Here is a 26,806-nt window from a genome sequence, read left to right on the forward strand (position 1 = left end):
ATCAGTGAGTCGATGTCTCGCTCACTCTTGGCATACAGCTTGATGTCATCCATGTAGAGAAGGTGGCTGATGTTGGCCCCATTTTTGAGTCGGTATCCGTAGCCAGTCTTGTTGATAATTTGGCTGAGGGGGTTCAGGCCTATGCAGAACAGTAGCGGGGACAGAGCATCTCCTTGGTATATGCCACATTTGATGGACACTTGTGCAAGTGGTTTGCAGTTGGCTTCAAGGGTGGTTTTCCACAGCTTCATCGAGTTTGCAATGAAGGCTCTCAGAGTCCTGTTGATGTTATACATCTCTAAGCATTCAATGATCCAAGTATGCGGCATTGAGTCATAGGCTTTCTTGTAATCAATCCAAGCCATGCACAGGTTGGTGTGTCGGGTTTTGCAGTCTCGGGCAACTGTGCGGTCTACGAGGAGTTGGTGTTTGGCTCCTCTGCTATTTACACCGATACCTTTCTGTGCCGTGCTCATGTGTTTATCTGCTCATGTGTTTATATATATATATATATATATATATATATATATATATATATATATATATATATATATATATAAACTTGTGTTTATTTAATTGCCTAATTAACTGCTACAGGGCTTGATTTGACTATCAATAAGTGTCTTTATGATAAAAAATGTTTTGCTTACTACCTGTTACTTTCGTACTGACTAACATTTGGTAGCTGCTATGATAAACATTGTCAATATTGTTGAAGTCAGTTCATCTAGATAAGATATATGCACTTCCTGACAAATTGTGACCACCGATTGGTCAGTTGCTGACATGTGCCCTGGAATGATTGGGGGAGAATTGCTCCACGTCTGCACTGGTGCGGAGCCGCCATCATGTCAATTGTTTCCCAGAAGTGATAATACCCATAGACAAAGTTCAAATCCTATTTTTTTAAAACTAAGTATATAATTTATTTTTATTTTGTGTCTTTTGATGAAAATGCCCAAACAGCTAAGAATATAAGAAATGTTAAATTAGATGAAAAAAAAACAACTAAATCTAATATTTTCTAGGGGCACTAAGGGGGCGCTATGACTTCTCCAGGGGGAGCTTTAGAGCCACTGCTCTAAAATAACTGACCGGAGATTTCACTGGTATTAAACGATAGCGCATGGCACGCGGGTCTTCCTCTAAAAGACGGTCGGATTGGTGCGTTTGATTTATGGACTGGAACATTTTATACAGGTGGTCCACAGACATAAAACATGCCTCTCGCACTGGAACAGGACGAACAATAAATCACTTATAATTCATAGACTTTAAAATAAAAATTGAGAAAACACCTCGGGACAGTGAATTATTAATTCAAGCAAAATCAGAATTTGACAAAAGTGCAGAAAACAATTACTAATTTGTTCAAAAGAAAAGGCAGTGATGCCGAAGTTATTTATAAAAACGCACTTAAATACAAATAGTTACTAATATTAAAAGTAACAGCCTCATTACAATTTTACTTTAGTTACTTTTGATGAGCAAAAGTTCTGCTCGTCACAAAGGAAATGAGAACACATTGGCCTATAACTGTTTTTAATGAGCATTTATCAATAACAAACAATTATTATGTGTATTTTTAATGTCAAGATAATTTCCAATATCTTATATCAGCTGTTTGTCCGTCCTATATAATAGTTAAATAAATGACTCCAAAAACATCTGATTTTCTGTTTAGTCAATATAAGTACCTGATAAAACTGACATTTACATTTGTTGTTAAAATATTAAAGTTTGCAATGTATGATACTTATAGTTAACTTGACGCATTAAATTCAGTGAGGGATTTTCTTTTTCTCAGAAGTTAACTTGAACTAAACTTTATAGTTTTTTCTTACTCCTCTGTCTTCCAATTGATGCAACACCGTGAGATCTTAATACAAACCCAGTCGAAAGATAAATGCTGTTAAGCTGGTGTTTGATTTGAAATGGATATTTCAAATGTAACTGAGTAACTTTATTCAAAACAATTCAAGGAAAGATGAAAGGTCAGGTTTTGTAAAGAACTTAAAAGACAATTTAGACAAATTGTAATTATAGCAATAAATGTAATTGTAACTTATTACTTTCCACCTCATATGGCAGAGCCAAAATACATATTTTTTCACATTCTGAAGTGGTTCTTCTGCGTTATACAGGTATCCTATAGGACAGTAAAATGTTTATGTTTTTATTTGTTTTGGTTTTCACGATGAGCCTGACTATTTTCGTTATAGTACTGGCAAGAATTTAAAACTACTTTCATCCCTGGGCAACACACACCAACATGTTGCCATCAACTCTTCAGGGCAATTGGAAGTACCTTCAAAAGTTGAAATCAGTGCTAAGGGCTTGGATCCTGACCTGTTCGGATCGGGACCAGCAGTTCGTCTCTGCTTCCCGACACATCTCATCACTCACAGCTTTGCACACTCAACAACCAAATAGGAGGGGAGAAGTGACGTAACCATGCAAGCCAAACCCCTCACAGCGAGCATGACCAGGTCCTTCATAAAGCGCCCCAATATTGGTCACCCGAGCAGCCGCTGCCTCGGACTGATCATTGCCGTTGCAGCTTTCAGCAGCAGCCATGTCTCACGGATGGGGATACGGACCGAGCGACGGTAAGAATCCTGCAGCCTCCAGCACTGCCCACCGGCAAGTCTCATTCCTTATTACACTGAAAAGAGTGTGACTGAGTGACATTAATATTTACAAAAGAAATACCAGCAGCCTATTGATTAAAAAAATAAAAATAAAAATGAGTGCGCGTTTAATTACACTTTTATAAAATGATTTAAATTACATTTTACTTACTTCTGTCTAAACACTAGCAGCTTAAAATCATTAAGTAGAATTGAATTATAGTTTAACATTAATGTAAACAATATTGAATAATCAAATAAATTCTACCCAATGGGAACTTTTGGTTTTAATTGCCGTACACTTCCGCCCCAGGAATTGCGCCACACCAACATAATTAAATCAGTAGTTTTCACTTAAAGTTGAAGGGTGTAAAATCTGTTCAACTGTTTTACTTGTCACTTTGTTGCCATTTAAAGTAAACAATTATCACACTTTTCTGCAGTAACGAATGTAGCAGGACAGCCTGAGGACAGCTGCTTTGTGGCAACAACTGCGGTTAAAATAGATCATCAGCTTTATGATGCGCTGCTCGACGTTCCCAACTCTGGACACTGAAGGTCATGATGAGGAGGATCAACTAAAGTGATGGTTGTTCGTTTCACGCAGTCTATTTCCTGTCAGCTACGTTTTCTGAATGCATTGACTTTTACAGCTGAAAAATATGTTGGAAATATCTGAAATATCTTATTGTGCGCTCAGTAAGCACAATAAAAGTCATAACTTTGTACTAGATTTTACATTTTGTTCTGTTCATATTGATGCTGGCAATACATTTTCACCTGTATTTCTAGTTCACTCATAACTTTCTATTTTTCAAAACTTAATAGAGATGTTGCATAAGGAATAAATTAGTGATGCCTTGTTAAATGAACCTTTCTGCAACTACTTACTCTAAGTATTCATTATGAATGATCACATTGTTTGTTTCTATGGGAGCAATGCTGCTTTTCTTCAAGATGTACTAGAACATCATAATGGTCACTGTAAAAACTTTGTCTTTATATAAAGGACTTGAATAGCTCCTCATTTTTACATTTACAGGACCTGACAAGTGGGCAGAAAACTTCCCGCTTGCTAATGGACCCAGACAGTCTCCCATCAACATCGTTACCAAGGAGGCCCAATATGATCCGTCTCTGAAGCGTCTGAAACTTCAGTATGACCCCTCCAATGCCAGGGGCATTCTTAACAATGGACACTCCTTCCAGGTGGACTTTGTGGACGACACAGACAGCTCCAGTAAGCAAAGCTAACCTCTAAGTTTGAGACTAAAGTTATGAAGGACTACAAACACACACTTCATCATTTTATACTCATTCTGGAAATGGTTTTAGTTTTGTTTCAAGTCCTGTATCACTCAGACGTATTGTTGGTATAACAAACATGACATCCTAAACTCCTAAAACTTGGTTTCTGACTTTTATTTTAAGAACTTGCAAGATATATTATTATTTTACCTTTGAATTTTATCTCTCCTGTTTGTTTCCTCCACCCATGCTGTATGTACACATAGATAAGCATGTCTGATGATGTAAGTGCTCAGTTATCTCCTAACAGCCCTGGTTCTTTATCTGAAGGTCAACATGCATGTTCAGCCCATCATCGTGACTCTTCAGTTTTACTCTGTGCTCCAGTAGTTGTCACAGATAAACAGCTATAATCTGTCATAAAAGCCATAAAAAAATTTAGTTTTGAACATGCAGGCAACTTCAAATATCAAATGATCAACATAAACAGATGAGAAAAATATGAAAAAATATCCAAGAATTTACCCTTAATGTGTAGTTAACAATTCTATTTATTTCAGTTTATTTATAAAGGAGACACTGGTAGACACAGATGACACTGGCTCAGATAAAGTCTAACTGGACTGCACAGTGGCACAGTTGGTAGCATTGCTGCGTTGCAGCAAGAAGGTCCTGGGTTCGATTCCTGGCCTGGGGTCTTTCTGCATGGACATGTTCTCCCTGTTAACCTGGTTCTCTCCTGGTACTCCGGCTTCGTCCCACAGTCCAAAAACATGACTGTCAGGTTAATTGGTCTCTCTAAATTCTCCTAGGTGTGTGTGTGTGGGGGGCGTGTGCTTGCATGGTTGTTTGTCCTTTTCTGTCTCTGTGTTGCCCTGCGACAGACTGGTGACCTGTCCAGGTGATCCCGCCTCTTGCCCAAAATGTCTTGCTGGAGATAGGCAACAGCACCCCTCCCAACCCCACTAGGGACAAGGGTGATGGATGGAAGTCTAAATGTATCATTTCCAGTTTTTCATGGTATATTGTTCAACTATTTCCTCTTAAAGCTGATCAACAGTAGCTTACAAAAGTCATAGCTAGCAGGAGCATTTTAGCATGATCTATTGAAAGAGCTTTGTCATTGGCTGATGAAAATAGGAAAATGATTTATTTGTTGTTTTTTTTTTCTCTGTCTTAATGAGTCTATTGTTTGTATTTCTCAGCCCTGACTGGAGGTCCCATCTCTGGAACATACCGACTGAAGCAATTTCATTTCCACTGGGGAGGCAGTGATGATAGAGGCTCAGAGCACACTATAAACAGCGTCAAGTTCCCTTGTGAGGTAATGAATTCAACAGCTTGCTGAGTAATGTTTGTATTGTAACACATGCATAGAAAACTAATAATATGAAGATTTGCTATAACCTTAAACTCCTCACATCAAATACAAGGCAACTTTGTCCCCATAGTTTAAAGGCTCAGGTGTTGCTATATACAGTCATATGAAAAAGTTTGGGCACCCCTATTAATCTTAATTATTTTTATCTCTAAATATTTGGATGTTTGCAATAGCTATTTCAGTTTGATACAACCGATAACATATGGACACAGTAATATTTCAGTATTGAAATTAGGTTTATTGGACTAAAAGAAAATGTGCAGTACGCATTAACCCAAAATTTGACAGGTGCAAAAATATGGGCACCTCAACAGAAAAGTGGCATTAATATTTAGTAAATCCTGATTTTGCAAAAATAACAGCCTGTTGCTTCCTGTAGCTTTTAATGAGTTTCTGGATCCTGGATGAAGGGATTTTTGACCATTCTTCTTTACAAAACAATTCCAGTTCAGTTAAGTTTGATGGTCGCCGAGCATGGACAGCCTGCTTCAAATCATCTCACAGATGTTCAATGATATTCAGGTCTGGGGACTGGGATGGCCATTCCAGAACATTGTAATTGTTCCTCTGCACGAATGCCTGAGTAGATTTGGAGCGGTGTTTTGGATCATTGTCTTGCTGAAATATCCATCCCTGGCATAACTTCAACTTTGTAGCTGATTCTTGAACATTATTCTCAAGAATCTGTTGATATTGAGTGGAATCCATGCAACCCTCAACTTTAACAAGATTTTCAGTGCCGGAATTGGCCACGCAGCCTCAAAGCATGATGGAACCTCCACCAAATTTTGTAGTGGGTAGCAAGTGTTTTTCTTGGAACGCTGTGTTTTTTTGCTGGCATGCATAACGCCTTTTTTAATGACCAAACAACTCAATCTTTGTTTCATCAGTCCACAGGACCTTATTCCAAAATGAGGCTGGCTTCTTCAAATATGCTTTTGCTTATCTCAAGCGACTCTGTTTGTGGCGTGGTTGCAGAAAAGGCTTCTGTCGCATCACTCTCCCAAACAGCTTCTCCTTATGCAAAGTGTGCTGAATTGTTGAACGATACACAGTGACACCATCTGCAGCAAGATGATGCTGCAGGTCTCTGGAGGTGGTCTGTGGGTTGTCCTTGACTGTTCTCACCATTCTTCTTCTCTGCCTCTCTGATATTTTTCTTGTCCTGCCACTTCTGGGTTTAACAAGAACTGTCCCTTTGGTTTTCCATTTCCTTACTATGTTCCTCACAGTGGAAACTGACAGTTTAAATCTCTGAGACAACTTTTTGTATCCTTCCCCTAAACAATTATGTTGAACAATCTTTGTTTTCAGATCATTTGAGAGTTGTTTTGAGGTGCCCATGATGCCACTCTTCAGAGAAGATTCAAATAGGAGAACAACTTGCAACTATCCACCTTAAGTACATTTTCTCATGATTGGATACACTTGTCTATGAAGTTCAAGGCTTAATGAGGTTACCAAACCAATTTTGTGTTTCAGTAAGTCAGTGAAAAGTAGTTAGGAGTATTCAAATCAATAAAATGATAAGGGTACCCACATTTTTGCACCTGTCAAATTTTGTTTTGATGCATACATTTTCTGTTAGTACGATAAACCTCAATTCAATACTGAAATATTACCGTGCCCATCAGTTATTAAATATTTAGCACTTTGAGATTTCTTTGAAATATAAGGTGCGTTACAAATAAAATGTATTATTATTAATGTATTATATATCAAACTGAAATAGCTGTTGCAAACTCCCAAATATTTAGAAATAAAAATAATTTATATATATATATACAGTCATATGAAAAAGTTTGGGCACCCCTATTAATCTTAATTATTTTTATTTATTTTATATATATATGTATGTACTGTACATGTGTGTATATGTATGTGTATGTATATATACAATATATATATATATATATATATATATATATATATATATATATATATATATATATATATATATATATATATATATATATACTGTATATAGGTGTGTGTGGAGTTGTACTGCATGTCAACCCAATATCTTGATGAAGTGGACACAGTTTACTTGACTTTTAAAGGTTCCTGCTACTACAGATAACAGCATGTGTCTTTTCTCGTTAGCTTCACCTGGTGCACTGGAATACTAAATATCCCAGCTTTGGGGAGTCTGCTGACAAGCCTGATGGACTGGCTGTGGTTGGAATCTTCCTCAAAGTAACTAATCAGTGCTCTTTCCACCAGCATCTCCAATAGAGATGTGTTGGAGAAAATGTCTACCAATAACTTTGTATTTGAAGAAAACTACATTAAAGGTGATGTTTTCATTCAGATTGGTGCAGCCAACCCCCGGCTTCAGAAAGTTCTGGATGCTTTGGACTCTATTAAGACAAAGGTACAAACAAAAATCATCTGAGGTGGAACTGAACTTGCTTTGTTCAAATGTGCTCATACTGATAGCTTTGTTTTTCCAGCTTTACATTTCCATCTCTTCTCTGTGAAACATATAGGGAAAGCAGACAACTTTCTCTAACTTTGATGCAAGAACTCTTCTTCCTGGTTCTCTGGATTATTGGACTTATGATGGATCTTTGACAACCCCACCCCTTTTGGAGAGCGTCACCTGGATTGTCCTGAGGGAGCCTATAAGTGTCAGCCCTGCTCAGGTGGGTAGCTTGGTCCACTTAAAACACTGGAAGGACAGAAAAGCTAAAAGAATCACTTAAGAGTGATTTTTATTTTCAATTTTAAATTATGCTTATTGTAGATCTAAAACTGAAACTTTGAAGCTCTCTTTTGAGAGGAAAAAAAGTTCTCATTCATGTGATGTTCATGTAACATTTATTAGACATCTATATTATGTATGTACTGGGCTGACAGGTGGGGAAAAGCATGGTCAACATATAGTTTGTCTCTGTTATATTCTCAGCTTGATGTTGTTACTGGATAAGTATAGTCCACAAGTCAGTGAAATCAACACTGGATTTGCTGGTATTTATTTCAAACTGCACTGTAGCGCAGTTGGTAGCACTGTTGCCTGGCAGCAAGAAGGTCTTTCTTCCTGGAGTTTGCATGTCTCCCTCTGCATGCATGGGTTCTCTCTGGGTACTCTGGCTTCCTACCACAGTCCAAGAAAAGTGAGTGATAGATTAATTAGTTTGTATAAAACCTGCTTGGGTGTGTTTGTGTGCATGGGCGTGTGTGGGCATGTGTGTGTGGGTGTATGTGTATGATTGTCCTGTTTGTCTCTGTTTTACCCTGCGATGGACTGGCGACCTGTACAGAGTGACCCCGCCTCTCGCCCGTTGACTGCTGGAGATTCCCTCATGACCCCACTGGGAATAAGCATGTGGGATAATGGGTGAATGGATTTCAAACTTATTCAGGAATGACTGTTCACTACATTACTGAGATCATTAATGTTGGAATTGAACAGATAACTGTAAACTAGGACTGAAACAATTAACTGGATCAATCGATAACCAGTGATGTCACAACAGACCACTTTTTTCAGCAACAAGTAATCTAACTCGTTGCTATTTCAAATTCAGTAGTCAGACTACAGTTACTTATCGAAATCACTATGTGTTACTATTCTCTTTTGTAATTTAATTTTATTTCCTCTACACGTCTTCGGGAGCGACCTATGCAACAGTATCAGCAGTGACAGAAACATAAACAATGGAGGGAAGAGGGAGATGCGCATTTTGTTGCTGGAAAAACAGGAACTATTGTGAGTTTTGCTCTCCAAGTCCGATAATTATAAGCAGCTTTGGGCTTGTTTTTTTCTAAAGTCGCTTGCAGATTTAATGAGTTGCGGGTTGCGATTTTTGGGCTTGGAAATAAGCAGACATAAACCCCAGAATTTCTCTGAAATCCAGTTAGTTTTAATCAGACTGTCCCTGTCCATCATTTCCCAGATGATCCGTTCCGCTGTGTCTTTGTTAATGTCAACTTAATATATTACTTGTGAATTACGTAGGAAGACTAATATGAACAGCACAATAAACGTGAAAACAGCCACGAATGAACGAGTCCGTAAAGTTATGCAACTAAATGTCATTATAATTCTTAATATTAAGATAAGTGTCACAAATTTGTTTAGCGGGACATATAAGTTGTGGAGCGGAGCGCTGCGCTCTGACAGCAAACACAGGGCCGTTATGCAGAACCTGGATGCTGGGGGTGAGGGGGTAAAATATTCTATTTATAGTTTTCCAGACAATACTGGAACACACAAAAACACGGACAAATTACAAAAGTTTTCTTTTGTACTGTTGTAACCATCAAACATATACTGTATATATATACATATATAATGGCTCTAGTGGCCTTTATTTGATAGTTAATTGTCAGGAAAGTGGGTAATGAGAGAAGGGGAAGACATGCGGCAAAGGTTGCCAGGCAGGGGAATAAAACCTGCGACAGCCGCGTCGAGGACTAAGGCCTCTATATGTGCGTTGTGCTCAACCCCTGCACCACAACAGCACACCCAAGTGGAGATATATTGTTCACGTTACTATTATTGTCATGGTGAGAGGTTACCAGGACTCGAAGGCAAGCAACAACTATGGACACCAAGCGCAGTTTAACAGATTTATTGAATAATGAGTGCAAATGGGGAGAGAATAGAGAGGCGTTGATCTGCAGCAGCAGGGAGGAACCGGGCCAGAGGAGGAACTGAGGAAAGGTGAGTGGTTAAACAGGGAAGCAAATGAAGGGAATGATGGTGTAACCTGGTGATGGCTTACTGTCTGAGGGTTAGGATGAGCAGAGGTGGGTACATGGGTTTTCCAGCAGTCGGTGGAGTGTGGGATTTCCAGGTGGAGGAGTTCCAGCATGAGACTGAGGGTGGACAGGCTGGTGGTCGTGGAGGTATCCAGGAGCTAGGTTTAGCGGAGCAGCGAGGATCGGGTAATAAGATAGTCTGAGCACCAGGGGGTGATCAGAGCTGGTTCTCTGAGGAGGGAATAGATGAGAGAGGAATCAGAACAAGTTTAAACACAGTAACAGCAGCACAGAGAGCCAGAGTGTACCACTATTGAAGCAAATCATCTGGCGTCTGCCTCAGGGAAGCCGCTCCTATTTAAGGCCTTCGCTGATTGGTCTTGATGAGCACCAGCTGGATCCCGTCAGCCTGCCACCCTGTAAATGTAGAGAAACCACTCCCCTGCAGAACCCAGCAATTATAAAATAACTGGCAATTAAGTATTGGCAAAGCTCAATGTTATTTTCACAGGCGGCACAGCGTTGTTGTTAGCAGCTGCTAAAAGCAACTGAAAAAGTTACTTTTAATGTAACTTCGTTACTTTCCATTTCAAGTAATCAGTAATCTAACTAAGTTACTTTTTCAAGGAGTAATCAGTAATCTGATTAAAGTTACTTTTTCAAAGTAACTCCACCATCACTGTCGATAACTGAGTAATCAATCATTAACTGTAGTATACAGACTAGAGAAAAGGCCATTGTTTTTTTAGCATCCTTTGCTACTATAGGGAAAGCAGACAACTTTCTTTAACTTTCATCCAAGAACTTTTCTTCCTGGTTCTCTGGATTATTGGACTTATGATTGGTTTTTATCGACATCCAGGTGACGCTTTGAGAGTGCCACATAGATTGTCCCTATAATAATAATGCTGTTATTGCAAATTAGGCCTGCATGTAAATGTTTTTGCTGTGACAGTTAAGGGCTTATAAAATAAACACAATGTATTTCTAATGTTGTTTAAAAAAGGCTTAAGTAGCAAAAGAAGACATTAACACGCCATCAACGGTGGTAGGAGTTCATAACTTTATTTTTATTTTTATCTTTTTATTTTTTTTAAGTTCATAACTTTATTGATGGGTTGCCGGTTTGATCCCCACTCTGTTGTTGTGTATTTGGGCAAGACACTTCACCCACCTTGCCTGCTAGTGGAGGTCAGGGCCGATGGCCCCAGTGCACGGCAGCTTCGGTTTTGTCAGACTGCCCAGGGCAGCTGTGGCTGCTATCCAGTAGCTTGTCACCATCAGGGTGTGAATGTATGGTGAATCAGTGAATGACTGAATGTACTGTGAAGCACTTTGGGGTCCCTGTGGACTTGATAAAGCAATTTTTACCATTACAAAATACTCAGCCTGTTAAATAATGTTTTATTAAAATTATATGTTATGGGTTCATCAGCCCAATACATGCAAGGACATGCTTCTATTAAAATTTATGAGTACTTGAGACTATTATTCAAAGTAGGTGAATCATCCTGGGAGGGTGAAAATGGTTATTGTTGGGAATTATTGTGATGTGACATAAAGCAACATATATTGTGTCGAAGGAACTTCATAACTGTTTCTGTGTTCCTGTATTCTATTAGATGGCAAAGTTTCGAAACCTCCTGTTCACTGGAGAAGGAGAGGCAGCGTGCTGCATGGTGGACAACTTCCGTCCTCCACAGCTCCTCAAGGGCCGTCAAGTCCGTGCTTCCTTTAAGTAAATCTTAGTTATACAGCAGGTATGAAAATTACTGAACACATCACAATTTTTCATAGTAAACATATTTTAGCTATTGACATGGAACACCTGGTGTTACCAATACTAGGTGTTGGTAACAACCCATGTAATCCATACATAGAAAAAATAAAACAAATCAGTTCAGAAATTAAATTATGAGTAATTATATAAAACGAATTGGGCTATTCTAGCAGTTTTATGTTCTGTCTCTGCAGCTGGTTGAGAGCTTCCTTGTTTCTGTGTTTGGGATCATTGTCCTGCTGAAATGTCCACCCTTTTTTCATCTGGCAGCAGACTTTTCTCTATAATGTGTGTACACTTTACCATTTATCTTTCCATCAATTACATGAATTCTGCCAGTACCATATGCAGAAAAACAGACCCACATATTGATGTTCCCACCTCCAACTTCACTGTCTGCCTGGTGTTTTTGGGGCAGTTCATTTTGTCCTTTAAATATGGTGTTTGTTATGGCATCCAAAGAGTTCAATATTGCTCTTATCTGACTACGTAGTCTGTGTTCTCCCAGTGTTTTACAGGCTTGTCCAAATGTTGTTCAGCAAATATTAAACAAGCTTAAACTTGCTTCAACTCCAGAAATGGAGCTTTGCGTGGTGAGCGTGCATACAGGCCATGGCTACAGAGTGCATTGCTTATCGTTTTCTGAAACAATTCTACTTGCCAACTCTATATCTTTCTGAAGGGCCCAGCGTAGTTTGACCAAAGTCGGACTGTCAATGTACAGTCATGTGGTTTTCAGATTTTCATTTTTGCAAAGACCTTTTATAATCCACAAAACAAATTGAGGCGAGCTTCCCTCCCACTGCAGAATACGTCATAATGTCTTTTTTTTTTTTGTTGCCATGTGTGTAATTTATAATCGTAGTAACAGAGAGACAACTGTTACGAGTTCAAAAGTTCAGAGGCGGAGGGAATAATATTTAACAGTCTGGAAAATCAATCTTTTTCCATGTCATTAAGAAAATAAAAAGACAAAAGTTAGGCGTTGATGAGCCATTCTCCTGCTTCAACTGAGAGAATGGGTAGTGTAATATTTCAGTATGTACTTCCTCCTCCTCATCAAACAATTTCTCTCTGACTGAAAAAACAATGCTCTGACTATCTGTGATACCCGACTAAATTGCACAGATATTAGTTAGATCAGCGGCCCATGGAAATTGTGTGGCAGTATCCTGAATGAATATACACACTCATGAAATTCAGACCAATCACACAATCTTTCAGAGAAGGGGCAAAAGGTTCACCAGGGGGGCGAACAGCATAAGGAAGAGAACAAAATGATGCAATTTTCTTCATGCAACTGCAACAAGAAGAACTGTTTTCAGCAATTTAGCTTCTATAGACCATCAGTTTGGACTGAACCAGCTGATATTCATTTGCACTTAAAAGCTCATTCATTTGCAGGATGTCTTTCTGATCACTGATGAATTTCCATGTATTTGTCCACTTCCCTTTCTGTGTGTTCAATACTTTTCCCTCTTATTACTGCACATAACTTAATGTCTGAACTTGTTTGTTTTGGTTTCTTCTATATATGGATTACTTAAATTGTTACAAACACCTGGTTAAAAAGTCATATTTACTATGACAAATTGTGATGTGTTCAATACAGCTGTATTCCAAAGCGTCTTTATACAATAGCTTTCCATTTCATGTTCATTCTTTGAACTATTAATACACAAAGACAGCTTTTTAATTTACTGCTTGTCTCCAGCTACTTGAAACTTAAACCTTCTGCTTCATTTTATCTCTAGAATGTTTTGCCTTCTTTTCCTCTGAGGATGAATAAATGCCATTCTTGTCTAACAACAATTTGTAATCTTTGAAACATTAGAATATCTAACTAATGCATAAATAAACGCACCCATGAAATTCATGGGTGTGGTTGTTATTTAAAAAAATATAATCTTTGAAACTTTGGCTATCTTTATACTAAGATTTACTGAGGTCTGAAGAATATGACCAAATGAATAACTAAATATTTTGTTAATCTTTAACTTATAATTATATCCTGCCTGTTTGTGAAGTATGTGGAGTTATTTCAGATTTGTTTGGTAATAAAATCCTGTGTGTGTTTTGTAGAATGCTCTTTTCCATGCTCGAGTGTTTTCTAGGATTATATTCCACTCATTAAATTGCTAAATAAAAGCCGGTATTGAGAACCTCATTTGTGAGTTGGTGAGACTTTATTCCTATATAAGAAAAACCTTCAAATATATGAGTACTTATATTATAATTAACCATTTAATTGACTCTATGCCATTTGTATATTAGGAGTTGCTTCTTTATTTTAGTGCCTAAATGACAAATAATTATATCACCAAATGCAAATATGTGTAACCGAATATACACCAGTAACTATATGAAGAATTTAAGTAAAATTTTATTAAAGCTTGCTTCTTTCTAATTACATATTTTTTAAAATGACACTGGTACTTTAGAAAAGTATCATTCTGGTTTTAGGATGAACCACAGTATAGAGACTGCCCTTTTAAAAATTGTAAATTATGGTATCTCCAAGTACGTAGTTACGTGAAAGCTAATTTCTCATTAACGCTGCCTCGAATAACGTGGATTGATTAATGTTTGGATATGAATCTGACTGATAAGGGCTTAATATCAGTTATATATGGCAAAATTCAGAACGCTGCGTCCCCATCACTTAGTCATCTGAAAGGTTTTAAGATGTTCGCCTCGTTATACATTCACAGATACGAAGGTGAGTTTTACTTTCTTTAAACTTTGTGGCTAACATTAGCTTTAGCTTATGCTAGACATTTTTCTTGTAAAAACGTGCTATTTAAGTATCTAAACATTTTTCATCCATTCTAACGGACAATGTTTTTACCTTATGTTCAAGTATATTACGTGCGTTTATTGTCGTTAGTGTCAGAGACCAAGTAACTGGGATTTTACGGTTCAGGCTTTTTGCTTCTGAAGCCTGAGGAACAACAAGCCCTTAGCTTAACAGTAGAGCAGCTCTGGTGTCAGAGTTCTAGTTCAGCTGACGGTTCAGGTTCAGAGTTGTTGCTTTTAGAAAAATATGGCCGTGTTCCTTAAGGTCTCCGTGTTACTTTGCTTTATTAGTTTTGCATGCTTCTTGTGAAGCAGGACGGTGTTTACAGCAGTGTGTACAGGCGGATCAGTTGCTCGGCTGTCTGGCTCTGGTCTGCTCTCTCGTTCCCATACACTCGCTCTTTCAGGCTGAATACAGAAGTGATTCCATGGAAATAACACAGGAGGCTCCTTTACCTTCTTTAGGCTGAAGAAGCTGATCCGGAGTGAAGTGAAGGCTGTAAACTTTGCTGTGCAGCGTTAGCTTTAACTGGTAGCGACGAATATTTACAAGCCACCGCCTTCTTAATTCAGGACCGCTTGGAAATCCATGAAAACTTAAAAGCCCATTATATTAGGAAGACAGCAATGTTCATAATATTGTTTTATTTGCGTCTGAAATACGACTTTGTCTTTTCTAGCTGTCACGGTAACTCAAAGCGGAAACAAGAGAGCCGCATTTGCGCATGCGGTTGTGACGTCAGCGCGGCAGGTGCAAAGAGCCCATTCAAAAATACAAAAGACAGACTGAGACTGGGGTTGCTGTGATGGTGCAGGGGTTAAACACAACCCACATACGGAGGCCTTACTCCTCGATGCGGCTGTCGCAGGTTCAATTCCCGGCTTGGCGACCTTTGCCACATGTCTTCTCATTACCCACCTTCCTGTCAATTAACTATCAAATAAAGGCCACTAGAGCCAATAAAACCTTTAAAAAAGAATGAGACTGTACAATAAAGGCAGCATAAGAAAAAATAGCATAGCAAAAACATTTCACAGTTTTTTTTTAATTTAAGGAATGTGTAATATAACAATCAAGAATTCAGAACTTGATGAATTTACCTGTTTCAAAGAGCCACCAAATAAATCAAATGAAAACAGGAAAAGATTAAACTAAAAACTGTGAATCAGTAGCTGTAATGCCCTTAGTTAAGGTGAGCACCATGCTTCATGTCAGTTGTGCTGACCCAACCCACTGATGGGTGGGTACGGTCTGTTATCATTCTGCAGTCTCAGAACCTGCATGCAGCTGATATCAGACACGAAGAAGCAGACTTTTTCACTCTAACACATTCAGAGACATTCAGATCATTTGGAACACTTTACTAGTAAAAATACATCTTTCTTTAAGATTTCTTTTCTCCACCTTATTCTATTTTTAATGTCGGTCATCTCATATTTTGGACTTATTCCACAAAATTTATGTATATTAACAAAGTCTTTAATTTCAGAAAATCCAAAAGCTAATTGGTTAGTTTGTTTGTGTGATTAGATTAGTTAGATCAAACTCATCAGTTAACAGGCCAGACCCCCAAACTAATATTCTTAGACGAGCCTCCCAAACATTCTGCAAAACAGTCAGAAAAAATGATCATGAACACACAAGAGCAGACATACATAATGTCCTAACATTTCAAATCCTAATGAGGTGCCAATGTTTTCAGATTTTTGTGTTTAACTTTCTGTTCAACAAAAACAATAAAAAAGATTATTTTATTTATGCATATTTATAGTGACAGTACATAGTAGTCTCTCAGAGAGCTCCCATCAATTTCTGCCAAGGAGTTTATCTTTCCATAGTTACAAACAACAATTTTCAATCAACTTTTTGGGGGTGAGTTTATGTGTCATGACAGTGTTATGAATCATAAACAACTCTGATACTTTTTTCTGTCTTTTTGGAAAGTGGTTCAAATGTTTTTGAAAATATTTTCCATGCGGAAAATTAGGTCTGCATAGAAACCATGCAGAGGGGCGTGGCTGCTGAAATGACATAATTTGACCATGTGTCAGGTATAATATTCAGTTTGATTTTGTTAGTTTAAATTAATTTTAATGTCTAGAATTTTGTTGGTGTAAGGTCATACTTCTAGATGGTTTTTTTTATTGCATGTAGTTATGCAGCCATTTTTCAGATGCTTTAAATAGATCAGTTTTCTTAATATTTCTGTCTTACCTTCAGAGTTTTAGATGTTCCTCTTCCACTCTATTTATTGACCTACGTATCAGCAGCAGGAGGCTCTGACTGAAGCATGCAGGTGAAGAGGCTTTAGCAGAGACTGCCTTAAATCTTTGGAACAAAGAAACCAACATCTATGTATTCTATAAGCGGATTCAGATGTTAACAGTTTAAACAGACATCTCTTTATCAGCAAAGACATAAAGCTGTAGATCACACACATGCACATGCCCCCGCCCCCACACACACACACTCCCACACCCCATCTTTTGTGTTCAGCCCAAACCAAGTCTCATCTTCACATGTTTTTAGATAACTTTATGTTATGGCTACTCTTGCAACATAAAAATGTCCAAATATCAAAAAATACCAGAGTAGTTTTTAGGAGGAGGTTTTTGACTCACTCAAAATAAAAAGCACTCGCGGAGAGTTTTCTGGTTTTAAAAGGTGTGTTCTCTTTACTTATAAAAATAACAGAAACATTCTCTGAGTTGACTTCATGCAAAACATTTAAACATAAAAGTTAATTTGTGGTAGAAAAACTGTTTCACTCCTCACTCCTTCACCAAACAATCAGATCAACCACAGCAGGAGGCTGACTGACAAGGAGGAGGGGCTAAGCAAAACAAACAAATAAATAAACAACAATAGATCTACCATTCACATAATCTTGGATCTGTAACATTAATAATTTAGCAAAAAATAAATTAATCTAATTCTTAATAGGCTCCAAAATTCTACGAACTGGACTTAATACCCCATCAGGACAGCACCTTGGTCACAAACAGGTTAGAGGTTTTAAGGTCATAATGATGCCACAGAAATGGAAAATATGCAAACTGGAAATCTTTGAATTTAAGTTAGTGTTAAGCTCATATTGCTGCCTATTTCAAACCTTGCTTTCTTTTGCTTACACATTTTTAAAATGTGCAAGATGTTTGATAGTTGTGCAGAACCATTGAAATTGCTTTTAGAAAGGTAAAAAGCATTTTTAATATCTGCTATAGGTCAACTTTGAAGCTGCAAAATAACTATTTTGAGGGTATCATGAAAAACTGATTTTTTTAAAGATTTATGTCAGCTGCTTGTGGAAAAGCTAAGGTTAAAATATTCTGTCAGTGGTTTATGTTATGTAAGCGAAACAGTTTTGAAAATGCAGTTTATCTGCGATTCAGGAAGTGTACATTTATGTTTTTAAATTGAAATCTGAAAAACAAAAAACTGTAATTCAAGGAAGATTTAGTTTAGCTCAGTTCCGTTTTTCTTTTCAGCTACAGATTTTAGATCTTCAGATTCAAATCTGCTTTTGTTAAGTTCAAGTCTCAGTCATTATTATTTTGACTTTTAGACTTTCAGGTTGCTGGTTTGAACCCACAACCTATTATTGTGTCCTAGGGCAGGACACTTCACTGTGTGCTTGTGGTGGTCAGAGGTCCCAGTGGATCCAATTGAATCACAGCTTTTCTTCAGTCAGTGTGCCTCAAGGCGACTACAAAGTAGCTCACCACTATTAGTGTGTGAATATATGTGTGAATGACTGAATGTAGCATAAAGTGCTATAGAATCCTCTGGACTACATACAGAGCTATACAAGTTCAGGCCATTTACCATATTACTGTCCTATCAGCAGCCCAAACTGTCAAGAAGTGCAGTGTGGAAGGCGGTGAGGCAAACGCTGTAGACCCAGGTTCAAATGAAAATGAAGGCTTATTGTAGAGAATAGTCCACAAAAAGTCCAACAACCAGGCAGCATGGCAGAGCAGAAAGCCAGGGCTCAGCACCGGTAGCAGCTGGAGGCAACCAACAGACAACACTGACTGGATGCATTGACAAGGACCCGACAAGGAACAAGGAACACAGGTGGGGTTAAATACACAGAGGGTAATCAAGGAAACGAGACACACCAGGGAGCAATCAAGGGGTAAGACAGGACAACAGGGAGACTCGGAGACAGGAACTCAAAATAAATACACAGAAGAACTCAAATCAACACAGATCACAACACAAACACTTTGCATGATACACAAACATGCATCAGAATGCTCCACCTTCACTTACAGTTACTCATTATCTGTCACCAGCAGAATGTGCTGAGGAAGAATATTTCAATTTGTAAAGATTGTCATTATCCACAGAGAAGGCTCACAGACAGAGACAAGATCAGAACCATGCTCAGGAATGGCACAAGCTGAATCAATCAAGGAGGACCTCATCAAGAACGAGGGAGGTGTGCCATGTGAGAGGTCATAGCAGTGCTGAATATCTTCCAAAGTGAATAATCAGTAGGATTAAAGGAAGAGCTGAAACACATTCTGGAATTTCAGGTAGCAAAATAATATGCCCAGAATTAAAATGTAAACTAGAAAATTTCTGAAGAAATTCAAAAGGTGCCTTCCAAAGCATGCGTGTCGGTGGGAACCTAGCATCCTAATGATGCCAGTGTTCTGACTGTCTGTGCCAACCAAAGATCCATCCTACTTTGCAGCAATACGTATACACACACCAACATAACATTGGTGTGTGTGTCTTACTCAGCAGATTTGTTATTGATACATAACAAATGTATGTATTTGTTATGTACATTCCACATAGTCTGTGGAAGTTTTGTTTCATTGGTTTTATTTTGTCAAAGATTATGGTAAGCTTAATTTAATGTATTTTATAACTGGCTTTTCTGCTCCATTACTATATTAGTTTACATGACAGGTGGCTTGTAAACACATTAATAAACGTCTTTAGTTTGCTATCTGCAATATTGTTACAATATTGAATACTCTAAAGAACAAAGTCCTATTGTCCAATGAATTTCAGTGAAAAAAGCAGTTTGAACAACTCATTCTAGTTCAGGAACCATAAGACCAGACCGGAAAGCTGTTTGAAGCATGTGCGAGGTCCATTTGTCTTCTTTGATAGTACCAAGATTCATATCAGTACCTCAATCACAGTAAAAGCACGGATGAAGGAGAGAGATGGGTGTGTGCTGCCCTCTCAAATTTTTGAGGATGGAATGAAAATGAATGACATGAGTCTGAGTTTTCCCTTCGACATCAGAACTCTCTGAAGCACTTTGATGGAAAACCATGAGCCCTTGAGTCATTTTGAGAAGATTTTATGGAAGCAGACCATCGGCACAATGTTATAAATAAATATTGGGCCAATAGAGGCCAATGCTTGTAGGTGTGAGAGCAAGTTAAAAATCTTAAGCTGTCAAAAATCCAGTGTGTCTCCCACTCTAGCAGGGCAGATCTTCCACTTCCTCAGTTTCCTTAGTTTTAGGAAAAAATAAAACTTTTTTGAGCCTGGAGACAAGTTGTGAAAAAACATAAGTAGTACTGGGATACTGTCTTCACTTCTCAACAAAGCACAGATGTCTCTACAAACTGAAAGCGGAATGCCGTTTTTAGATGAAGCAATGATGGCACAGCAAATCCTCAAAAAAGTGGATTTTCAGGATTTTTAAAGACCAGACTCCATTGACTTGAATTGGGTTTTTGAGCAGAGTTTGTTGTTGTTGTTTTTTTCACCTATTTCATCGCGATAGTAACTCAAAACACTGACAGAATTCATAGCACCCGTCTCTAGATCGAGCCACACCTTTTGATATAAATATTGTTGGTGTAATATTTGGTGTAAGTCAGTGACTTCTGATATTTTGCCTGCAGTTAGCGCTTCGGTGTTTTTGGGCAAAGTTTTTCTCTTATTATGTCGCCCATGTAAGTCAAATGGCAACAGAATTATTCCACTTCATTACACATAATTTCATTTATTAATTACTTTGTTTTGATTTATTTTAATGTGCAGGTTAGTAGGTTTGCTACCAACATTTTATCTAAATTTCATCTCAATAGAAATGTTAGAAATATATTTACTGAGGGAAAACATTGACATTTTCAAAACAGATCTTGCCAACTGTAGATTAATATGATTTTATCGTAACTTTTACAGGATAACATATAATAAAACCTGAGGCAAAACTTCTACATTTTTAAGGACTAACTTGTGACTATTGCTGTTCTGACAAGCATCATCACATCAAATCAAATCAAATCAAATTTTATTTGTATAGCACATTTTGTAATTGCCTTTATGTGGTTCTACAGATTCAGGTCAGAGTCCATCACTGATGTCTAGTTTCTAGCTGTAATAACTGAAGCTGTGCATTGACTCTAGATTGCTCCTCTTTAGGTTCAAATATAATAACTTTGGTTTTGTTTCTGTTCAGCTGGAGAAAGTTTTGGCACATCCACACATTTATCTGTTCTAAGCATCTGTTCAGTGATTGGATGGGGTCAAAGGTCACCTGGTGACATCGTAATATAGAGCTGTGTATCATCCACATACTTATGGTAGCTAATATTATTTCCTGTTATAACCTGAGCATATAGATATTGAATAAGAGAGGTCCTAGGATTGAACATTGGGGTGCACCACATGACTTCTATCCGCTTCGATGAGAAGTATCCTATTCAAACAAAGAAATCCCTGTTCTTTAAGATTTGAACTAGTTGTGACAGACCGGAGAGTCCTACCCTTCTCTCCAGTCGTTCCAATAATATGTCATGATCAGCAGTGTCAAAAGCCACACTGAGGTCCAACATAACCAGCACTGTGGTTCTTCCACCATCTGTCATGTGATTCATGCCACTGTCTACCTTTTTATGTAAGCACTATTAAAGGACAGGCATCAGACATACCTATTAAAAATAGTGAAAGTATTCCTTTAAGCGTGTGTATAGAGTCAGATAGTATCTTCAGCTATTTACTGTTAAGGTTTCTTTATGAAGTTTTAGAGGTGCAAAGATAAACATTTTCTTTCTTTCTTTTTTTTTGGCCATGAGACAAAAGTGCTTTTTTTCTATGGGAAATGACTCGACATTGCAACAAAACGTCGCCACTGACATAATTCTGACTAATATCTACTCATCAGAAAAGCCTTTGATTTATAGCTTAGCTAGACTCGCCATCTAGTGTTAGAATTGCAGAATGCATCCCTGTGATGCGGCCCTCTGATTGGCTTCAACATTTTCAGCTGATCCTAATAACTGCAGAGTTGGCTGATTACCGTACTTATTGTCAGCTGTGTCAGCTGTGATGTTTCACTTACTGGCTGCACTGCAAGTGGATACTTTGTCCGGCTTTCAGCAAGGTACAGGAATTCTTTCTCTTTGTTCATATTACTGTTTTTTTTTTAGTTTATATCTTGTATTAGTGTCAGACCTCTGAGGAGGGTTTTACTTCAGAGTGTGAAGTTTTCATCTTTAATCATACCGCATTCTCACAGAAAAACACTATTTTAGGGAATTTTTTCATATACAATTGTAAGTTCATGTTTATCTTTGCAGCAACATTTGTCTGTACAAAATGAACCAAACAATATATATCTTTGTCTTGTATGGAAGATGGATTTCAAGGCTTTTATGTTGAATTATTTAACTTTAAACAGGTAAACTTTCAATTGTTAAACTTAATGTCTAACAAATTAAAAAACACAATATTTTGGTGAAGCTAAAAGTTCTAACATATGAAGTCAGTTTATGTTTGCTAAATGGGCTGGTATAAACCTCACTCAAGCTTGGTTGTTTTAAAATGTTTTTTTTTCTCTCCCAGGAGTATTCTTCTTTGCTTTGAGACCTTGTTGGGTATGTAATGATGCTCTATATGATGAATGATGGAATTTATTTTTCATTTGCTAGAACAGTGTTGCACAACTAACTCCACTTTCCTAATTCTGTAGTCTGAATATGGCAGCGATTAACAGACCACTTCCAGCTCATTGTGAACCTGATGGAAGGAACCCCAGCAGTGGTGTGGCATCCTTTGCACAGCAGGATCCAGGTCCACAAAGTGCTGCTCAGGATCTGGGATTTCCCCCACATGCCCAACATCCCATCTTTGCCCATCCTGTCTTCTACATTCCTACACCACCTCCACCCTCTTTACTTAAATACCAGTGGCTGATACCCTTCTCCTATAACCCCTTCGCTCACTTCCCAAGCATGGGTGAGTAATGAGTTCTTGTTTTAGCAAGTGTGTGTGGTTTAGAAGTTAGATTTAGTCTCAGATTTACATAGATGATCCTAACCCATAAATTTCAAAAAGCTACTTTATTCCTTCTATTTTACAGCAAAATATTTTTGTGAAAAAAACCCAAACTTTTTTTATCTTCTAGGCTATGGTATGATTGCACCATCTCCCCCACTACTCCAACCCCCGTACATGGAGGCTCCAGGATATATTCTCCCTCACCCTCATGTTCAACCAGTTGACTACAGGCTCTTGCACCAACCACAGTTACACACTCAAGATGCATCCCATCAGAACCCTAATCAGATGCGAAGAATTCGCCCAAATCATTTTATCCCTGTAAGAGAAACTGTGAATTCTGAAGTTCAAACTGAGCCTGCACAAAGAGGCATGCATGGGTACGACATGGGCTCAGATTCTTGGAGGGAAAGTCGTTCAAATTCTCCATGCTCCCCAGCCTTACGTTCCCCCAAGCAAGCCTTAACTGAGGTGGTAGTCTGCAAGTTGCCCAGCAGAGAAGAAAAAGACTTGCAAGTGAATGAGCCCTTCGCAAGTACCACTGTCATAACAGACTTTCACAAACAACCTGTTTCATCAACTGCTGTTGAATCATCTGGAAGCACAAGGCAAGACACACAAATTAATACTGACCAAGAGCCTATCCCTGACTCGCTTTCTAAAGATGGGGATTACAATACGAGGATAAGGTCTCCAGATGGTTTACTTCCAGTGTCTAGCTCATCTCAGAAAGACGATGCTGTCCTTAAAGAAAGGCGCATCTCTGTTCCTGACATGTTGATGAACCGGGGCGGTGGAACACCACAAACAGCGCTGCTGAAAACGACAGATGTGGAGCTGTCTGATATTTGGATGACATCTCAGCATGATGTTGAGCTCAACAAACCTTTATCCCACAATTCCAGAGAAACAAACATTGGTTCTGTTAAAGAACTTGGCACTGGTATTGATGAAGGTATGGCAAGTCCAAAAGTTAGTGAAATGCTCTTCAGAAGCCTTCGACTCCCTTATTCTACAATGGATGCATTCCTGGAGTCTAGTACACACGAGGAGCCTGTAGAAGTAAGCTTTTCAGAAAGACATTCATTAACCTTCATAGATGTGCAACATTTGCAAAATTTCTCCTCCAACAACTCTGAAACTGAGGTGAAAGAAAATTACAATGGGACATATCTACATAAGATCTCAGATGTTGCACCTCATATGTCTGCTAGTAGCTGTCAGGTGAAGAGAAAATCCAATGACTCCATTTGGTCTGTGGAGTCTCTGCCTGCCTATGTCCCTACTAGAGAGTGGCTGTTACAAAATGCCATGTTGGAGCAAAGTTATGGCAAAGTTAATGAAGAGACAGAGGAAGCTGAAAATGCTGGACTCTTCAACCAAAATGACAACCTCATGAATGAAGAAAAGAGGGGGCACAGCTTATTGACCTGTGTCTCTGTTCAAGTACCAGAAAACTGTCTTTGTTCCAGTATCCAAGAAGAGGAGCATAGTCCTGTGAGAGAGACAGGAACAGAAATGAAAGGGGATGTATATGGATCTATAAAACCAGAACAAAGTCAAAACTTGCTTCACTCAAAAAAGAATGTCTCGTCTCCTTCCTCAGCTCTTCCAAGAAAAGCCGCATCTACTCCGACTGAAAGGGATGAGGCTGAAAATAGGTCTTCTGAACCTGAGGATGGTCAAAGCCCAAACCAGAACACCCTGATTAATGAGCTGCAGCAGAAAAGCCTTTCATCCTCTGAAGAAATATCCCTTGATTCTGCAGCAGAGGAAATTTCCTCATCAGCCATCCAGCTGATTTCCCAGAATGCAGTGGACATCAAAGAAGATGAAGTTCAGATTATAGTTCAAAATGTAGCTAAAGTGTCCCTATCAAAGGGAACTTTGGTGGACTGTGGTGTCCAATGTGATGAATTCCATGAGCAACTTTGTTTATGTGGGGAGCTGAAGAATACTGAAACAAACGGAAGACATCATTTTAAATCTTCAGGTAGTGCTTTTCTTATTTAGTAATGAAAGTTTACTTTGACTTATCCATAATATACTGATTACTGAAACTTGAGTGTTATCTTGTAGATATAAAAAAGGCAATTGATGGCAGAACTGGACAGCAGAGAAAGAAGAATGGACAATGGAGGGGGACAGGTCAAGGTAATGCAACCTCATTTGGTTCCGTCAGGTGTAATATGTTCCTCATAATCTTACAAATATCAGTCATAGCACAGTTGTTCAATCAAAAATACTTACGTGTTGTAACTCGTACTGTTGGGTGTATTCAGTCATTGTAGATGATTCTTTGAAGAAGAGCTATGTTTGTACAGCAGGACTGCACTCTTAGTTCACTCTCATTAAGAGGATGCTCAGGGTTCATTATGTTCATGTTATGAAGCTTAATCTCCAGGAAAGCAGGAGCACAACCAGCTTTCTTTATGAACTTGTTCAACATTAAAAAATTTTAAGTGGATTATGTCCCTTTAAATGGACAGAAGGCTTTGCTCCCTGATATTCTTTTGAACAGTTCTTTATCCCACAGAGCGACAGTTTAACCATCAGGAAGCTCATAGTGGATACTGTAGAGGAGGGAAAACAAAAGGTGAGGATCTTGTTTGCTTTCCTCTGTATTGTTTGACATGGAGTTGTTTCTTGACGTCTGTATTTGACAGCGAGGACTTGTTTAATATTTTGCTTTTGCAGGTGGAAGAAAACCACGGTATTAACTGACCGGCCTCAAGACAATAGTTAGTTTTTAAAACAATTTGTTCAAACTTGAAATGAAACATGTTTTTGTACCTTTCTACTGAGTGTGTTTTGCTGTATATTAAGTAAATAAAGTTGAAATGAAGAATTCTTTGCATCATTGTCTCCAGGGGTTTCACAGTTGTCACCAGAACCTTCTTTATCAGGTTGTTGAGCTTTTTTTAGGTCCTTGGCTCTGATGCTGCTGAAACGGATAACAGATGAGATGACGTTCTTAACAACAGACTTATAGAAGATTTGCAGCATCTTGCTGCAAACCTTGAAAGATCTTGACTTCCCCGACAAGTTCAGGCTGCTCTGTCCCTTATTATACATGGCTTCGCTGTTGCATTTCCAGTCCGGTCTGTTGTCTAGATGAACACTGAGATATTTATATTCCACCACCTCCACTTCTCCCATGATGGAAATAGGGTTTTATCTAACTCTGCTGCCTGCTTTGTCTACAGGACATTGGGTTTGTTGAGGCAGGTGTATAATGGTGTATGAGCTACAATGACAGAATAAAGCAGTAAAGAGATTTGTAGATGTGCAACTTAATGTGGATCAAAGCACAAGGTTTTGCATGTCTGCCTTAAAGTAAAAATCTCCAATAAATGGATATTTAGAGGTTGATAGCTTATGTTATTGGCTTGGAAAATTCTTTTTAGCAACACAGTTCATAAATATTTGGGTACAATTTTTGTTTTCAAATAAAGTCCTAGTTATCTAACCAAAAATAAAACCAGGGTGTGGTTATTAAAAGCCAAATACTTTCTTACCATATTGTCAAAGGATTTTAACTTGTTTCCACCTGCATCAACTGTCTGTACTGACATTTGAAGTCCATTTTTTGGTTGGTCTTATATGATGCATTTTAACTGCATACTGATCATATCTGGAGTTTGCCATACTGTATATCAAATCATCATTACAGTTACTTGAGGTCTATATTGTTGTTGCATCTTAATGTACTTAATATTGATTAATTATCCTACAGACAATTTATTTCTCAGTACCAAGATTTTTCAATCATTATGCCTGGATTTCATTGAAGGATGTAAGGACATAAGCTTCAAATCAGTTTGTGTTTTTAGGTACAAGTCTTTGGATCCCAGCCAGGAACAAAGACTTGTACGTCAACAGCAAAGGAAAGGGTCAAGGAGACATGAGAAGAGGATCTTTGGGCCAATACACGTTTTATAAAAGTTACATACTGCAGCATTTTTAGACGCAAGTACTTACTTTTACTCAAGTAAAAATCTTGA

At 38.2% G+C, this 26,806-nt stretch overlaps 2 protein-coding genes and 1 long non-coding RNA gene across 5 annotated transcripts; 2 read left to right on the forward strand and 1 right to left on the reverse strand.

Annotated features, from left to right (window-relative positions):
• Positions 1 to 2,480: 2,480 nt before the first annotated feature.
• On the forward strand, positions 2,481 to 13,913 carry cahz (carbonic anhydrase). 3 transcript variants are annotated; one of them, XM_032565844.1, is made up of 8 exons: positions 2,509 to 2,609; positions 3,074 to 3,188; positions 3,673 to 3,870; positions 5,084 to 5,202; positions 7,363 to 7,455; positions 7,571 to 7,633; positions 7,749 to 7,904; positions 11,589 to 13,913. In XM_032565844.1, the coding sequence occupies exons 2-8, from the start codon at positions 3,149 to 3,151 to the stop codon at positions 11,706 to 11,708; spliced, it is 789 nt and encodes a 262-aa protein (XP_032421735.1). In that variant the 5' UTR covers positions 2,509 to 2,609; positions 3,074 to 3,148; the 3' UTR covers positions 11,709 to 13,913. The 3 variants fall into 3 exon arrangements, with proteins under 3 accessions (XP_032421736.1, XP_032421735.1, XP_032421737.1); XM_032565845.1 differs by lacking the exon at positions 3,074 to 3,188 and having other exon boundaries at positions 2,481 to 2,609; XM_032565846.1 differs by lacking the exons at positions 2,509 to 2,609; positions 3,074 to 3,188 and adding an exon at positions 4,145 to 4,898 and having other exon boundaries at positions 3,761 to 3,870.
• On the reverse strand, positions 9,821 to 10,783 carry LOC116721847 (uncharacterized). The gene is made up of 2 exons (XR_004339685.1): positions 9,990 to 10,783; positions 9,821 to 9,918 (listed from the first exon to the last, which is right to left on the reverse strand). It is a non-coding gene; the product is annotated as an uncharacterized LOC116721847 (long non-coding RNA).
• A 7,914-nt stretch (positions 13,914 to 21,827) lies between the features above and the next one.
• LOC116721260 (uncharacterized) lies at positions 21,828 to 25,656 on the forward strand. The gene is made up of 7 exons (XM_032564883.1): positions 21,828 to 21,906; positions 22,368 to 22,399; positions 22,495 to 22,760; positions 22,930 to 24,795; positions 24,882 to 24,956; positions 25,339 to 25,398; positions 25,500 to 25,656. The coding sequence occupies exons 3-7, from the start codon at positions 22,502 to 22,504 to the stop codon at positions 25,520 to 25,522; spliced, it is 2,283 nt and encodes a 760-aa protein (XP_032420774.1). The 5' UTR covers positions 21,828 to 21,906; positions 22,368 to 22,399; positions 22,495 to 22,501; the 3' UTR covers positions 25,523 to 25,656.
• Positions 25,657 to 26,806: the final 1,150 nt, after the last annotated feature.

Source organism: Xiphophorus hellerii, chromosome 6, assembly GCF_003331165.1.
Source record: "Xiphophorus hellerii strain 12219 chromosome 6, Xiphophorus_hellerii-4.1, whole genome shotgun sequence".
Taxonomy (NCBI): domain Eukaryota; kingdom Metazoa; phylum Chordata; class Actinopteri; order Cyprinodontiformes; family Poeciliidae; genus Xiphophorus; species Xiphophorus hellerii.